At 39.0% G+C, this 17,202-nt stretch overlaps 1 protein-coding gene across 2 annotated transcripts in view; it reads left to right on the top strand.

The window, feature by feature from the left end:
- The window catches only part of TAF15 (TATA-box binding protein associated factor 15), a 29,416-nt gene extending 13,797 nt beyond the window's left edge, over positions 1-15,619 (top strand). For both annotated transcript variants that reach the window (XM_032616406.1, XM_032616405.1), the window contains exons 8-16: positions 5,744-5,778; positions 6,392-6,424; positions 8,313-8,422; positions 9,474-9,603; positions 12,376-12,468; positions 13,165-13,246; positions 13,363-13,451; positions 13,559-13,937; positions 15,287-15,619. In XM_032616406.1, coding sequence (XP_032472297.1) covers positions 5,744-5,778; positions 6,392-6,424; positions 8,313-8,422; positions 9,474-9,603; positions 12,376-12,468; positions 13,165-13,246; positions 13,363-13,451; positions 13,559-13,937; positions 15,287-15,326 — 991 coding nt within the window. In that variant the 3' untranslated portion in view covers positions 15,327-15,619. The remainder of the gene's footprint in view (positions 1-5,743; positions 5,779-6,391; positions 6,425-8,312; positions 8,423-9,473; positions 9,604-12,375; positions 12,469-13,164; positions 13,247-13,362; positions 13,452-13,558; positions 13,938-15,286) is intronic.
- Positions 15,620-17,202: the final 1,583 nt, after the last annotated feature.

Genomic DNA, 17,202 nt, shown 5'->3' with positions numbered 1-17,202 from the left:
AACATTTCAGTATAATTTTTGGCCCAGGTACTGAATCATGAACTAAGTTTTTGAGTTTCAAATCTTTTTATTTAACTTTAGAACCTCTTCAAACAAAATCTTGTGTAGAAGCCCAGGATGTATTAGGTCAAAATGATGGTGATCTGGTTCAAGTCAGGGTAGGGTTTTTGGGGGAGAGGTCTTACCCAGTTGCTGTCTGTATGCTCCCTCCCTCCCCCCGCCCCACCCCCTTAGCCAGCAAATGGAATGTGCATGAAAGGCCTTTTTAAGAAATTTATGTGGATGATTATACTTACTCTCTATATTGGATGGGCAAACTTTTTCTGTGAAAGGCCACATAGTAAATAATTAAGGCTTTGCAGGCCATGCAGTTTCTTTTGCAACTGCTCAGCTCTGCTCCTGTATAAATGAATAAACATGGTTGTGTTCCAATAAAACTTCATTTATGGATACTGAAATATGAAGTTCATATAATTTTCATGTGCCACAATATCTTGTTCAGGATGTGATTTTTAGCTTATTTACAGGGGTGAAGTGTTTCAAATTAAAAAAAAAAAAAAGCCCAGTTTCAGGGCTTTTTTTCCCCTTACACTTGGTTTTGCATTTAAGTACCAGAAATACCCAAACATTTTTTGTTAGTCTTCATTGACACTCCCATTTGTGTTTGTAATCATCTTACTTAAAAATAGCAAGGTTGAAAATATGATCCTTTCAGGGCTGTTTGAAGAATATCTGGCATTAGTTGGGTTTATAATTAAAGAAGGGGCACAGTTTGCAGGTGAAGGTGGGATGTGTGGTAAAGGATATGACATTCTTAGACTCCAGTTGTATGATTGCTTGACTGCAGGAAGAATTCAGACCAAAGGAAGCTGTCAACTTTCCAATTTTGGAAGAGAAACGTGAAGACTATAGGGACTATAGGAAACAGTGTTTTTCTTTAAAAAAGCAGCTGCAGCAAAAAAGATTGAATTTCTAATTGTTATCTAAAATAAATCAGTGGCCTCCTACTGGACTAGAAGCTTAAGGCCATAAATTTTCTCAGTGTTTTTAACTTTAGCATCGTGCTGAATGCATTGCAAAATTACTAGAACTTTATAGATAACCATTTTCCATTATTAGCATGTCATCAAGTTAAGTAGATTTTTTAGGCTTTAATATCTCAAGTCTCAAAAAAGTTATTTTAAATTTTGAATGTCTTCTTATAAGAGTTTTTTTGTTTTTGCGGTACGCGGGCCTCTCACCGCTGCGGCCTCTCCCGTTGCGGAGCGCAGGCTCAGCGGCTGTGGCTCACGGGCCCAGCCGCTCCACAGCATGTGGGATCTTCCCAGACCGGGGCTCAAATTCGTGTCCCCTGCATCGGCAGGCGGACTCTCAACCACTGCGCCACCAGGGAAGCCCTTATAAGAGTTTTTGAATAGCTCTCTTAAAAATGTGCATGTGTGCTGGTGATAGTCCCGCCAGTGCTGCCCAATATAAATATAATGTGTGTCAACTGTGAGCCATATGTGTAATATAAAATTTTCTAATAGCCACTTTAAGAAAAATAAACAGCTGAAGTTAATTTTGATAATATATTTTATTTAATCTATTAATCTATTTAACATCACAAATATTTTATGTAATCAGTATAAAAATTATTGAGATGATGCACATTCTTTTTTTTATACTAAGACTTTGAAATCCATTTTGTATTTTACATTTAGAGTACATCTCAATTTAGACTCTCCATATTTCAAAAGGTCAGCAGTCACATATGGCTAGTAAATGTTGTATTGGATAGTGCAGCTCTAGAATGGTAGATTCTTGGCCTTCTGAAATGTTGGTAAATTACTAGTATGAAAAATCAAACACAGAACAGTTTTTAAAAAACTAATCTTTTTCAATATTTCGCTAAGTTCCTTTTTCTCTCTGTGTATTGAATTTTCTGGGAATAAAGATTCCTGTATTGTCCTTTTACTTTTTGGCAGTTTTAGTCCTTGAATATAGATATATTTGGATTTTTAAAAATTAAATTTTGGGAATAGATATTGTGTCAAAGTATATTTTCTTTCTTGACAAGCACCTGAAATTAAAGCTGACTGTCGTCTCTAAATATGTAATGCTGTAACAGTGAAAGAACCCTCAGAGTCTACCCTAGAGTAGGCTGCTCATTGTGGTTTTGAACTTGGGACAACGATTTCTGTAGTTGAGTCAAGAATACACAATTGATTTTCCTATGCAGGGGGCACTCAGCCATAAATTTTGAGTATTCTTATATTATGTCTCTAGTAAATACCTCTACTTCTTTACATTAAAATGACCTTACTTCAGAAATTCTTTATGTGTACAAGTTTGTTTCTTTTTCTAGGAGGAAAACAAATTTGTTGTGGCAACATCTTGACTCAGATGTTCACATGCCTTTGTGTCTTAATTTGCTAGTGGGGCCTTAACTTAGTTTATGGAAAAGGGACATGTAACTTGACTGCAGATTTGAAGAAAGATTCTTAACCACAGGCCCATCTTCTGTTAACTGATTTAATAGTGGTACTATTTGAGGTTTATCTACTGTGTTTAATATAATAAATTTCCTAGTAAGGAACTATAATTAATTAATACGAAATTTCTTAATAAGGAAAGAGAAAAGCGACTGAAACATTGGAACTTGAAAGAAAGCCTCACATAAAATTATAGGTCATCTACACCAGTGCTTCTCTAACTGTAATGTACATATGAACTCCTTGGGGATCTTACTAAAATGCAGATTCTGATTTAGTAGGTCTGGGATGAGCTTGCTTTTCTGAGATACTCCCAGGCTCTGCCTTTGCTGCTATTCCATAGACCACCTTTCAGGTAGTAAGGGTGTAGACCATTATTTTGCGAAGGAGGAAACTGAAGCCTAGGGAGAATTACTGACTTGTCCAAATTTTCAAGATTGATTAGTGATAGTTAAGACTATACCCTGAGACTCCTACTTTGAAGACTAGTACTTTTTCGAATGTACTTACGGGTGTTTCCATATTTACGGCCATTGTGTTTGAAGTGTTCAGCTGCTGAATTTTCAAAGGAAATGCTCAGTAATGATGACTTAAGTTAAAATGCCATTGTATGGAGGAATAGAAAATTATAAACGTATTCAAGTGTCATTTGTTTTATATGCTTTTTATTTTACCAGGGGTATGTCCTTTTTTAAAAAAATTGTTCAAAGTTATATTGCTGGCCAGAATAGAAATTTTAGGAACTACTTGATATATGAAATTGCATATTTTCCCTCCATTGTGGTCAGATAAACAATTTGGTACTTGGTTAAGTTGGCAGCAGAGTAATTAAGTGGTGCCTCTTCCAGCACTTAATTGTGCAAATATCCTATTTTAAAAAAATACTTTATCCTGGGTACTTTAACGTCCTGACATAGGAATGTGGGTTTAATATATTCTTTTTTAAAAAAAATTTTATTTATTTTTGGCTGCATGGGGTCTTTGTTGCTGCACACGGGCTTTCTCTAGTTGCAGCGAGCGGGGGTTACTCTTCGTTGAGGTGCGCGGGCTTCTCACTGCGGTGGCTTCTGTTGTTGCGGAGCACGGGCTCTAGGTGTGTGGGCTTCAGTAGTTGTGGCTCGCAGGCTCTAGAGCGCAGGCTCAGTAGTTGTGGCGTACGGGCTTAGTTGCTCCGCAGCATAGAGGATCTTCCTGGACCAGGGCTCGAACCCCCTGTCCCCTGCATTAGCAGGTGGATTCTTAACTACTGCACCATCAGGGAAGCCCGATTTAATATTTTCACTAGCTCTTTTTTCATCATTTTTAGAATTCTAATGATCATCTTTGAAGAAACCTGAGATATCTTGTTTCTAATAAGATTTTCAGCAATTTAATCTCAGAACTCTGTTTGGCTTCCTTTCCTTAAAGAGTTAAGCTATGATATATAGGCCATTTAGAAGTATGGGTTGGTGGGAGGGCTTGGGTGATGTTCTGAAAGAGAGGTCTTAGACTCTCAATAGGAAACTATATATATGAAAGACCTGAGCTTCGCTTTGTCTGCATAGCCTTGAAATATTGTTATTCTCCTTTTTAGATTTCTTGGGCATCAAATAAAAATTAATGGCGAGTTAAGTTGCGTGTGTCCATACCTATGCTAGTTGCAAGGGAATTTTTTTTTTACGTCAAGGTAGTAGAATAGACTTCTAAAGAAAAAATTCTTTCTCATTTAGTCAGAGTGGTTTTTCTCAGGATGGCTCAAGAAAAGCCATCTAGAGGGCAGGGTTATTACTAAAGCAGAGGCTTTTAAGCAGTGAAGAGACATTAGTATATTGGATTAGTTTCTTGGGTTATAGTAGAAGATTAGTAGTATTAGAAAATTAGATATCACCATCTGAAAACTTTGGGTGTTTTTGTATCCATGTCAGCACATGAATCTTAGAGGATTACATAATTCAGTTAAGAGAAACAAGCTTTCAATGTATGAGCATTTAAAGAGTTTCTTGATAAGAGAGATCTTAGATTTCTTACATGAAGCTATGCACACAAGGGCCATTGACTTACCTGGCAGTGGAAATTGCCAAATAAAGTCATTTTCTTGTGGAGTATGTAGCATTCTGTCTCTGATATGGTCTACTGATTGGTGTACAAGAGCATTTGGCAGCATGAATGTCAGTAGCTCTGCTGTGAAGAGAGCTAGCATGTTGCAGTGGGCATGGAATAGGAGGGCAGTTTAAAGTTATGCTTTCTTTTAGTGCTCATTTTACCAGATATCTGAATGATTTGAATTTTTAAGACCGCTTTCATTCAGTCTCACTTTTGTGTATATTTGTACCTCACTTTTTTCTTCATCTCATAAAACCCACCGTTTGGTATCACAGTAGAACGTAGTGCTCAAGTTTTTACCTCTCCCATTCTGCTATCAGAATTTTAATCTTGCTTTATATTTTTCTCCTAGTATTTTTCTCATATTTAACAAAAATATCCCCTATAACAAAAATATTTCCCTTTAAGGGAATATTGATATTCATCTTGAATTCTTAAACTTTTAATAAAACTTAATTTATATATTTACTTTGTGAATCTGTGATGGTTACAAGGACTTTGGAAAAATTTTTTTTAACATCTTTATTGGAGTATAATTACTTTACAAGGGTATGTTAGTTTCTGCTTTATAACAAAGTGAATCAGCTATACATATATCCCCATATCTCTTCCCTCTTGCATCTCCCTCCCTCCCAGCCTCCCTATCCCACCCCTCTAGGTGGTCACAAAGCACCGAGCTGATCTCCCTGTGCTATGTGGCTGCTTCCCACTAGCTATCGGTTTTACATTTTTTTTTCTTTCCGGTTTTACATTTGGTAGTGTATATATGTACACACCACTCTCTCACTTTGTCCCATTGACTTTTCATGCCTTGGTTATTATTACTGTTTTTAAATGATTTCTTTCCCCTTGGAAAGAATGTTTAGCATTCTTCCTCTTGTGCCTCCAGTTTAAGTGGATTTGAATATTATCCCTTTGGCTTGGGGTTGGGAAAATTTTAAAATAAGAGTATATTAGGTATGTTCTGTAATAAGCTTGAAAAGGCACCCTTGTGGAAATAGATCCTTGGGGAAACATTTAGGTGAAAACAACATTTTGAAGTCTGTGAAATGAAATTTACTGGAAAGTTAGAGGTGCTACTGTTTTCCTGGGCGCTCTACTTGTGACAGTTAAGTATAGATTGAGCCCAGGGCTCAGCACATTAGAGACCTAAGGAAGAAATCATTTCTTCAATTTTTCCTCTGCAGTGGTGGTGACCGCGGTGGCTTCAAAAATTTTGGTGGTAAGTGCTGAGTATCCCAAAATGTTTCAGTGGAAATGCTATATAAACCTAAAAGCCACCAATATCCCGCAGATGTAGTCTAAGCCCTTTCTTACTCTGTTGAGGCTGGTGTGTGTTGTGTGCTTAAAAAAAAATTATATATATGCATATATATATCTCAAAATATTAAAAAGACAAAGTTGATCTCAAACAGTCCAATGGGTTTCTACACAGTGAATTTGCATGAAAGAGTCTGGTGACCAATGAATGAGACCTTCACTGGATTTTGTCAATATGTTTTTTAATAAAGGTAGCTGACATGGTGTTTTTAAATTATTACGGTTTTCCAATCAGCCTTCACAACCAGAGCTTAACAAAAGTGATACTAGCGTAATGCCAAAGTGGCTGGTGCCGTCTGGGACAAGTTTAAGGGAATATTGACATTCATCTTGATTTCTTAAACTTTTAATAAAACTTAATTTATATACTTACTTTGTAAATCTGTGATGGTTACTTACAAGGATTTTGGAAGTATTGACTTTTCATGCCTTGGTTATTATTACTGTTTTTAAATGATTTCTTATGAGTTGCCTTAAATAGCTTTCTTTTTCTTTTTCTTTTTCTTTTCCCTTAGGTCGCAGGGATTATGGACCCAGACCAGATGCTGGTAAGGTTTATGGTAGTTTGTGACTCTGCCATTAAGAGAATGTTAGTTTTCCATTTTTTCAAAGGAAAAGTGTGTGTGTTTGGAGGAGTTAGTACAGGAAGAAGATTTGATTTGATAATGCTGCCAGAACCAGGGAGCTTCACTTCTAAAGATGTACCAGCAAGAAAAGTTCAGGGGGATTGATTGGAAAGTTTGCTAGGAAAAATAACTATGTTTGTGCTTTCCCATGCTCTCTACTTTTTCTTTTGTGAAGAAATACTTGATTTTGTACTGCTAATTAGCATTATTTGTTTAATTACTGCAAATCAAGTATGAGAGAATTGGTATGATTGGGGAATTAGAATAGCTGTGTTTAAGAAAATATTACAATGGATTGATAGTCTGGTCAGTGGGCCTAAGAAACCTGAATTCATATATGAGAGAATTGTCTTACTCTGGGCAGAGGTCACTAATTTCTTTTCCTTTCTTTTCTTTTTTACAAAACATCTTTCTTTCTACATGTGCCTTTCTTTTTGTTTTTTTTTTTTTTTTTTTTTTTTTTTTTTTGGCTGTGTTGGGTATTGGTTGCTGCGCGTGGGCTTTCTCTAGCTGTGGCGAGCGGGGGCTACTCATTGTTGCAGTGCACGGGCTTCTCATTGCAGTGCCTTCTCTTGTTGCGGAGCAGGGGCTCTAGGTGCGCGGGCTTCAGTAGTTGCGGCACGTGGGCTCAGTAGTTGTGGCTCGGGCTCTAGAGCGCAGGCTCAGTAGTTGTGGCCCATAGGCTTAGTTGCTCCACGGCATGTGGGATCTTCCCGGACCAGGGATCGAACCCGTGTCCCCTGCATTGGCAGGCAGATTCTTAACCAATGTGCCACCAGGGAAGTCCTCAGAGGTCACTAATTTCATGTACCTTTATATTTTCAAATGAAATTCAAGGCTGCCTGGAGCCTTTTGAAAGTTATGTAGAGATTAAAAATCTATTTGAGCCAAAAATTTTTTTGATTAATTAATTTTAATTTATTATTTATTTTTGGTTGCATTGGGTCTTCGTTGCTGTGCGCTGGCTTTCTCTAGTTGCGGTGAGCAGGGGCTACTCTTCGTTGCGGTGCGCGGGCCTCTCATTACAGTGGCTTCTCTTGTTGTGGAGCACGGGCTCTAGGTGTGTGGGCTTCAGTAGTTGTGGCACACGGGCTCAGTAGTTGTGACTCGCAGGCTCTAGAGCGCAGGCTCAGTAGTTGTATATATTGAAATCAGAACTTTTGTTTTTATTAAGATGCTAAAGTATTCTATATGGATGGCAATTTCTGATTATCCCTTGATGGACTGAATTTATGTGCATCTTTCTTATTTTGTTATACTAATCCAAAAGTGTGCATGTAAGGTAAGGTGTGTGTCAAGGTGCCCCTACTCTCTGGTATATATAAAGCTTATTGCAATGAATGGGAAACCAGCAATTCTGCTTGGCTTGCTTGGAAGTTCAAAGTGTCAGATTTGGGCAATTTTCTACTAGAAAGCTTTAAAAGTATTGATTAGCCAGAAAGAATTAAAACTCTCCAAAGAAAGGAATGCTACTTTATACTAACTTTCTTCATCTCTTCCTGAGCTTGAGTCCTGTATCTGAATCTGAAGAGTGAGATTTGTAAGATTTCCCTTAATTGGTCTATGTATTTGACATAGTGTGGACTTGATCCACTTTACGTGAAGTTTAGTTGTGAGAATTGACCTACCAAATAACTGTTATGACCACTTTGCATGTTTATCTAAGAGGTTTCGTATATTGGTCCTTTCTCCTTTTGGTCACAGAAATAGTTGAATATTGAATAATAAATTATTATTCTTGATTACTAAATAGGATGTAGTAAACCTAAGGAATATGTAAAATTAATCATGTTTTTTTTTTTCCCCATAGATTCAGAATCTGATAATTCAGATAACAACACAATCTTTGTACAAGGACTTGGGGAGGGTGTGTCTACAGATCAAGTGGGGGAGTTCTTTAAACAAATAGGAATTATCAAGGTGAGTAAAAAATTGGCTTATGTTGAAAATCTCATAATTATCAACATATTCTGGTTAAGATACTTAGGTTACATAATAAGCCCATACTCCAGTAAGGCTTGTCTCTTAAAGTTCCCTGATGCACATGCTCACCCATGTCTGTAGGCCTTTGCTAAGTTTGCTAAAGTACATGAAGATTTTATTCCTCCCTTGTGTGTACCTTTCCACAGCCTTCCACAGCTTTGGCTTTCAATCTTAGGACTCTAAACATAGTCTCTGCCTAGCTCCTAAAATTGTGAGAACCAAATGAAATTGTGAAAACATTTTTATATTCTGAAATGCCAACATATGAAAACCCAAGTTATTACTAACAACTTTTTATGTTGGTATTTAATGTCTGCTATATATTTGCCCAATATAATAATGCTTTATTTCATAACTTTATTGTACTTAAGTGTCTCACGCACCGTTTGTTTCATGCATATATTTTCATCTCCAACTAGAAAGCATTTAGATTAGTGTTAGTAGATTGAAGCATTTGCCTGATATCAGTTTGCAGTTGCTCTTGTTTTGGTGTCCGTGGAATTACTATTTTTTTCTCCTTCTTGGAGAGTAAAAATTTCTTAAGAAATTATTAATTACACATGAAATATGTAAAAAATTCACACAGTTCTTGTCTTCCACTCCCTTCTCAGCAAAATCCAGTGTGTACGCCTTAATGGTAATTTATTTATTTGCTTGGTGAACATTCTTCCTGGTCTTTTTTTTTTAAGTTTCACAAGGTATATATTTATATGAAGTATTACCTATGTTTTCTTTTTTTGTGGGTTTAAAGAAATTATACATGGATAAAACAGTATATACTGTGTATCATTTTTTTAGTTTGTTTTTCACTTAATGTATTTTAGAGAGTTTTCCTTTTCAGAACCTACAGATAACTTCATTTTTATGTTAAGTTGATAGTATTTATTGTATGGATATGTAAATTCCTTTAAAAATAAAATTTTAATTATCTATGTGGTTCATGATCACTTTTTCTTAAAATACTGACACCCACTTGTTTGTTCCTCAGACAAATAAGAAGACTGGAAAACCAATGATAAATCTGTACACAGACAAGGACACAGGAAAGCCAAAAGGAGAGGCAACAGTATCATTTGATGACCCTCCTTCAGCTAAGGCAGCCATTGACTGGTTTGATGGTATACCTCATTCATATAGTTTCTTTTTTTTTAAATTTATTTATTTGGTTGTGCTAGCTCTTGGTTGTGGCAGGTGGGCTCCTTAGTTGAACTTGCCGGCTCCTTAGTTGAAGCAGGCAGGCTCCTTAGTTGCGGCATGTGGGCTCCTTAGTTGCGGCATGCATGTGGGATCTAGTTCCCTGACCAGGGATTGAACCCGGGCCCCCTGCATTGGGAGTGCAGAGTCTTATCCATTGCGCCACCAGGGAAGTCCCTCATTCATATCGTTCTCAACCTGTGGTTTGGATAAATGTTTTCTAGTATTGAAGTCAAAATATGTTCTCGTAGACGGTGATTATCTTCATGTTTACTTTTTTAGATATTCTATTGAGAATACAGGCCAGAGTTTTTACATACCTTTAGAAATGAGATGAACTCTGTCTAAAATATTTCCTTATGTCATGCTTTGTGCTTAAGACCACCCTGATAGAGATGTAGAGGGTTGGCCTGGTTGACTATATTCTTTTTAAATTTAGGTTAATTTCCCTTAAAATATAATCTTAATACATACTTAGAAGAAACAGTAAGACTTTTTTTCCCCCTGAAAATAAGAAAATATGGGAGAGTAGAAGAAAGGAGTAAAGCATCCATAGTTCTCTACATAGAGACAACTACTGGTATTAACTTTTCCTTCCAGTTAGTTTTTTTTTAAATAAATAAATAAATAAATAAATAAATTTTTGGCTGTGTTAGGTCTTTGTTGCTGTGCGCGGGCTTTTTTTCTCTCGTTGCAACGAGCGGGGGCTACTCTTCGTTGTGGTGTACGGGCTTCTCATTGTGGTGGCTTCTCTTGTTGTGGAGCACGGGCTCTAGGCACGTTGGCTTCAGTAGTTGTGGCAGGCGAGCTCAGTAGTTGTGGCTCGTGGGATCTAGAGCACAGGCTCCAGTAGTTGTGGTGCACGGGCTTAGTTGCTCCGTGGCATGTGGGATCTTCCTGGACCAGGGCTTGAACCCGTGTCCCCTGCATTGGCAGGCGGATTCTCAACCACTGTGCCACCAGGGAAGCCCCTTCCTTCCAGTTTTTAAAAATAGTTTATCATTGTACTCCAAATATAGTTTTGTCTCATGCTTTTTTTCACTTAACGTCTTAACATAGTCATTTCCCCATGTTATTATAAATTCACTGTTTTTTTTTGTACCCTAATTTAATAATAACTAACACTTACTGCATGTTTACTGTGGTTTATGAGCTAGGCATGGTTCTAAGAACTTTATGTGCATTAACTCAGTTTGATCTTCACAGTAACCCTATAAGATGTACCCTTTTATTAGCATTTTACAGATGATGAAACTCAGGCACAGAGAAGATAAATAATTTCCAAGACCACAGAATAAGTGGCAGGGTCAGGACTTAAACTCAGGCAGTCTAGCACCATTGTTTGTGAAGTGCTAAACTATGCTGGATTGACAGGCACTTGTGGTCCCTTCCAGTTCCAAGATTATTGCACCTGTGTCTTGCAAGACATAATTGCATTTCTTTACTTCTTCACAGATGAGGTTATGATAACTCTGTCTTCACCTCCATTTTCTTTACTTTTTTGGCCCTAATCAGGCCCCATCACCTTGCTCTTGAAGGCTAGGTCCATTCTCCCTCACTTTTCTGCTTGTGTCATAGTTTCTGTGAATCATAAAACTATCATAGCTTATGATATGTTAAAAAATTATTGTGCCTTTCCCCCATAGGGCAAATGAGCCTCTTAACAGTAACTCCATAGTTCGGCTCTCACCAGGTCTTTTTACAGCTTTTAAAATACTGATCCATGGGTTTCCTATTTAAAAGTGCTTGTCATACCATCTGACATTGTGGAAGGTTGCCAGTCACAACAATTAGGACTTTGGTGAAAGTGCTAAGACTCCTGGATTTATAACTTATTTTATGACTCCTTGGGCACCTTTTCCTTATATGTCAGTTCTCTTATTTAATATAAAGTGAAAATTTCTGTCTCTAAGGCCCTGGGACAGCAGAATATGTGTATGTATGCATGTATATAAGTAATCACATATGCACACTTTTTTTTTTTTGCGGCACGCGGGCCTCTCACTGTTGTGGCCTCTCCCGTTGTGGAGCACAGGCTCTGGACGCGCAGGCTCAGCAGCCATGGCTCACGGGCCCAGCCGCTCCGCGGCATGTGGGATCTTTCCGGACCGGGGCACGGACCCGTGTCCCCTGCATCGGCAGGTGGACTCTCAACCACTGTGCCACCCGGGAAGCCTTGCACACATTATTTTTAAAGATACTACTTGTCCAAGGTAAAAAACATTTCAAACGGTACCAAGAGTATATAGTAAAAAATGAGTTTCCTTTCCACCTTTTCACCTACTGAGAGTTAAGCACAATAGGCAGTGTATAGACAGGCATATGTGTGCACATGCATGCACATACACACTCATTCCCTTTAAAAAAAAGAAATGGTAGCATACTACATACATTGTTCTGTACTTGGCATTTTCATGTAAAATTTTAGATGGGGTTTTTTTTTTGTTTTTTTTTGTTTTTTGTTTTTTTTGCTTAGTAAGAAATGACTGTCTCCTTGTGACAGATCTGCTCTATTCAGTTAGATTGTGTCATGTTCTAGTACAGTTACCTTGACTCTTTGGAACACTAGTGTGTTTGAATTTCTGTGAGGACATGTCAGTTATTCCTCTGAAACTAAAAATTTGTAAGTTTTATATTTTTGAGAGGTGGAGATGTAGAATAGCATTTCTGCAAAACCATTTCTTTTTTTTCTTTAGGAAAAGAATTCCATGGCAACATCATTAAAGTGTCCTTTGCCACCAGAAGACCTGAATTCATGAGAGGAGGTGGAAGTGGAGGTGGGCGACGAGGTAAAATACTTATTGCTCACAGGCCTGGGTATTACACAGAAGGTTTGGATTTGAGTCCATGTTCTGTCCCTGTTGTGTGAACTTGCTACTACTTCTCTCTCCCTATCGGTCTTTTTCCTTCTATCTTAAAAGTGAGGTACAGAATAGGAGATTAGGTAAATAAGGTGTCGTAATAGTTAAGAAAGTGGTGGAAGAAGGTTCCAGAAATCTCTTTGGAAAGCTATATAAAGCAGTTTGTTATTCACCTGGACATTAGGAGGTAGTTGTTTAAATGATACCTAATTAGGTAGTTAATCTGACCAGTTTGGGAGTTCCCTGATATGTTGATAGTTACTTGTAACTCTTTCATTTCCGTTGTGTGTAATTCCTTAAATTTGGAATATGTCTTCTCACTTAACCTTTATCCCTGAGATTCTCAAACTAAGGAGGGCATTTTAGAAAGTGGACTTCGAAGTTTTTTAGTGCATTATTTGCACTTTAATGTGTGCCTTGGGGTCTTCTTCCACATCTCCTGCATTGACTAAATAAGTAAAGCCCCAAATCAAAGAATCATGGAGTGCTGCCATAAGGGGTTAATTTGAGGGGGGGGCTGCCCAGTTATTGATGAACACTTGCTCTTAGTTCTTTCGTCTGATGGTTTTCCTCTGCTTTGTTAATGTCTGCTACTGATTCCTCCCCACTCCTTACTTCCCCCAGGCCGTGGAGGATATAGAGGCCGTGGAGGCTTTCAGGGGAGAGGTGGAGACCCCAAAAGTGGGGACTGGGTTTGCCCTAATCCGTAAGTATACCATTTATTTTGGTAGATGTAAGAGTTGGGATTGGGGTTGGAAGGTACAAGAGGGGGTTCTGAATCCATTGGAAACTATTGAGCATTTTATTTTCCTCCTTTCTCAGGTCATGTGGGAATATGAACTTTGCTCGAAGGAATTCTTGCAACCAGTGCAGTGAGCCCAGACCAGAGGACTCTCGTCCCTTAGGAGGAGGTGGGTCAGCCTTTAACAGCATGTGCATGCTATTAATCTTCTGACTGGCATTAAGGAGACTTTCCATTATTCTGCTGGCCTTACTAGTTTGCATTCCTGCCTTGCAGATTTCCGGGGAAGAGGCTACGGTGGAGAGAGGGGCTACAGAGGTCGTGGGGGCAGAGGTGGAGACCGAGGCGGCTATGGTGGAGACCGAAGTGGGGGGGGCTATGGTGGAGACAGAAGTGGCAGCGGTGGCTACGGAGGGGACAGAAGTGGGGGTGGTTATGGGGGGGACCGAGGAGGTGGCTATGGGGGGGACCGTGGTGGTGGCTATGGAGGAGACCGAGGCGGCGGCTATGGAGGAGAGCGAAGTGGGGGGGGCTACGGAGGAGACCGTGGTGGTGGTGGCTACAGTGGGGACCGAAGTGGAGGCTACGGAGGAGACAGGAGTGGCGGCGGCTATGGAGGAGACCGAGGTGGCTATGGAGGCAAAATGGGAGGAAGGTGAGTATTAGAATGTACATGCTAACCTTTCTACCTCACTGCTCTTAGATTTTAGAGTCTGAGCCCTTTTCATCACATTTTCTTCCTGTCCAGTTTTTTAGAACTTGAATTTCCCATTGTCAACTCTTTCAGTTAGGTTGGAGAAGATCCGTTTAGTTTCCTGCTTAGCAATTCCTAAAATTTGTTTTGGAAATTCTTATTCATGATCTTTATATTTGGATGAATGTAGGTAAATGTGTGTGTATTCTTTCTCATAGCTAAAGATAATTGAGATTGAGAGATGATTTGAAACTGTATGTAAATCAGGGATTCTTAATCTAAGTGAGGGGAGAGCACACCTTTTATAGGAGTGTGCTTTTATAGGAGTGTGCTTTTTTTTTTAGCAAATCACGTGTGCTACCTTGCAGTTGTTTCTCTGGAGATTCTGTTACACCTTTTCCAGATGAAAATCACTGGTGGTACTGAAGGGAGTGTGCTGTGCACGTGAAAGCTATAGAGGCAAAAAAAGTTGAATAACCAGTGATGTAAAATAACTTCAGTTACTGTGCCAGAGACAATATAGGGTAGCAAGAATTAGTAAAGCATGTAGTTAAGAGCACAGAGTTTGGAGACAGACTGTCTTCTTTCAAATCCTGGCTCCACCACTTATTAGCTGCTTGATAAGCAAGTTACTTAACCCTTTGGAGCATCAGTATTCTCATCTGTAAAATGGGGCTAATGATATCTCCTTCCTGGAGTTGCATTAGATTATGTTACAATGGTTGCCACGGTAACCATGCCATGGGGCCATGGTAATCACTGTATAATTGTTAGCTATTAGTAATTATCATCTATTAAACACTTCTTATTGTGTGGCAAATCCTGTGGAAGTGTCTTTGTATACTTTAGTTCTAGTCCTTCTGTCAACCCCAGAGGTAGATGTACTTGCCATTTTACAGAGTTGGAAATGTTGAGTAACTTTTCCAAGATCGCATAGTAAGTGGCAGGTCCAGAATTCTTACATGAAAGTGTTTGCTTGCTTATTCCACTCTACTACTTTTCTTTTTAGAGTGCTGGAATGGCAGTCTCTGACCTGAAATACCACAGTGGTTTAGAGTCCTTATTCTAGATGGAAAAATTTTTAAGAGAGTTAGTGATAGCAGGGCTTCTAGGAACTTTGTATGTCTTAAAGCTGATAAATTAGACATTTAGTAAGCACCTTCTAGGAGCAGAGAAATATATTAGGCATGGTGTCATTCTTATAGAAATTGTCAAGCTGATGCCAGTCACCAGCACCCTGAAGAAGTGTCTGATGCTTTCCCCTGGTAGAAAATTAGAATTTAGTGTGGCTCTTTATTTTTCATTCCTAGAAACGACTACAGAAATGATCAGCGCAACCGACCATACTGATGACTGTGTTGAATGTTCCTTTGTCTCTGACATGATCCATAGTGAAATTGCCAGAGTTTTGCCTGCTGCTTTTTCCTCGTGGCCTCTTCTTGTGTAGTGAGATTAAGTGACATTTGGATTTTTATTTGGGTGGGAGGGCTGGGACAGTTTTCCTTTTAGAAATGTCCATCAAAATATCCCCCTTTAGTTTCCAACCTTCTCCTTCCCAACCCTTGAAGCTAAGTGCGTTGTAAAATATTGCCAAAATGGAAAGTGTTTTGTAATACTGCAATAAAGGATGCTTGTTTTGTGGACTTTTGTACATTAGTGCATTGTTCTGTCACACTCAGGATGCAGTCACAGCAGATTCGAACTCTAAAGAATTAGGAAATGAATTCTACTTCATGAAATTAAAATGTTACTTCCATCCATATTTATTGAGTTCCTACTCCATTTAGAATAGTAGTTTCCAAGCATGACTGCATGTCAGAACCACCAGAGGAGGTTGTCAAAATTCCAGATTCCTAGGCCTCACCCCAGGTCTACTGGATCAGTAATTGGTGGGATGTGGGGAGGTAGAGCTGGGAATCTTAATTTAGCTTAAGATCACCAGGTGGTTTTGATAAAAACCAGGTTTACAGCTGAGAACCATTTATTTATGGCAGTGTTCTAGACGCTGGGAATATGGGGGTCCAAGGGCTAGGAAGGAAGAGTAAGGGTTTGACAAACCAGGGTTAAGATACCAATATACATAATACGTTATTTGATATTCTTTTAAAAACTTTTTCCTACCCTTACCAAGGGTAAGACACTGCATCAGATGTTGGATATATTGCTCATCAAGCAAACAGAGAGTATATAGTCTGATGAGTGCTCTGGTAAGAATAGTACAAGGTGCTTTGAGGGCTGGTTGGAAGGATACTTAATCCAGTCATGTGGGATTGGGAAAGCTTGGTGAGCCTTGAGGGAAGAGTAGGAATTGGCTAAGTAAAGAGGCTGGGGTGAGGAATTGGTGTTCCCAGCAGAAAACTGACATGAACAAATACTAATAAATCAGGAGTTAAAAGAGTGAGGAACAGGCTGTGCCCTTGAGAATTGTATGTAGTGCATTGTGATTGGAGGAAGAAGTTTAAGAATGGTCATGTAAAAGATAAGACTGGAAAGGTAAGCCAGCTCTACGATAAGGTCCTTGCATTTCATTTTCCCCCTGCCTCCATATGGGGAGTCATTAAAAGATTTTAAGCAGGGGAATGGCCTGACCTGAGTGGAATCAACTGAAAGATAATTATGGCTGCCTAGTAGAGAGGCTGGACTGGAGACAAAATGGTATACCAGGTGAGAGATGATACAGGTCTGAGCTCAGATAGTGACTGGATGAGGAGGAGATAATAGATTTGAGAAGTGAAGGGGGATATTTGATGGGATTTGGCTGGATGTCAGAAGTAGTGGGGAGAAAAGAGTCAGGTTTCTGGCCTGGGCAGTTGGGTAGATGTGCTGTTCATCGAAATAGGAAACACTGGAAAAGGAAACAGGTTTGGGAGTAAGATGAGGGAAATTAATTCAGTTGTGGGTAAGTAGAATTTGGGGCACTTGTGAATGACCTTTCCAAGTAGGGACATTCAGTCAGCAGCTGGGTGTGCAAATCTGCAGCTCAGAGAACAGCAGCACTGAACATTACGTGCCACTGATGTTCCTTACTGACTTCTGTCTCCTTTGCTAGCTTTACTTGCCCTTTACGTGTTAGAAGTTTCTCAGTTTGTTCTGATCCCCTTTCTTCTATTTATACTCACTTTTTTTAAAAAAATGTATTTATTTATTTTTGGCTGCGTTGGGTCTTCGTTGCTGTGCGCGGGCTTTCTCTAGTGGCGGTGAGTGGGGGCTAAGCTTCGTTGTGGTG

This window comes from Phocoena sinus, chromosome 20 (genome assembly GCF_008692025.1).
Source record: "Phocoena sinus isolate mPhoSin1 chromosome 20, mPhoSin1.pri, whole genome shotgun sequence".
NCBI classification, from domain to species: domain Eukaryota; kingdom Metazoa; phylum Chordata; class Mammalia; order Artiodactyla; family Phocoenidae; genus Phocoena; species Phocoena sinus.
This window is presented reverse-complemented; position numbering and strand designations above follow the sequence as displayed.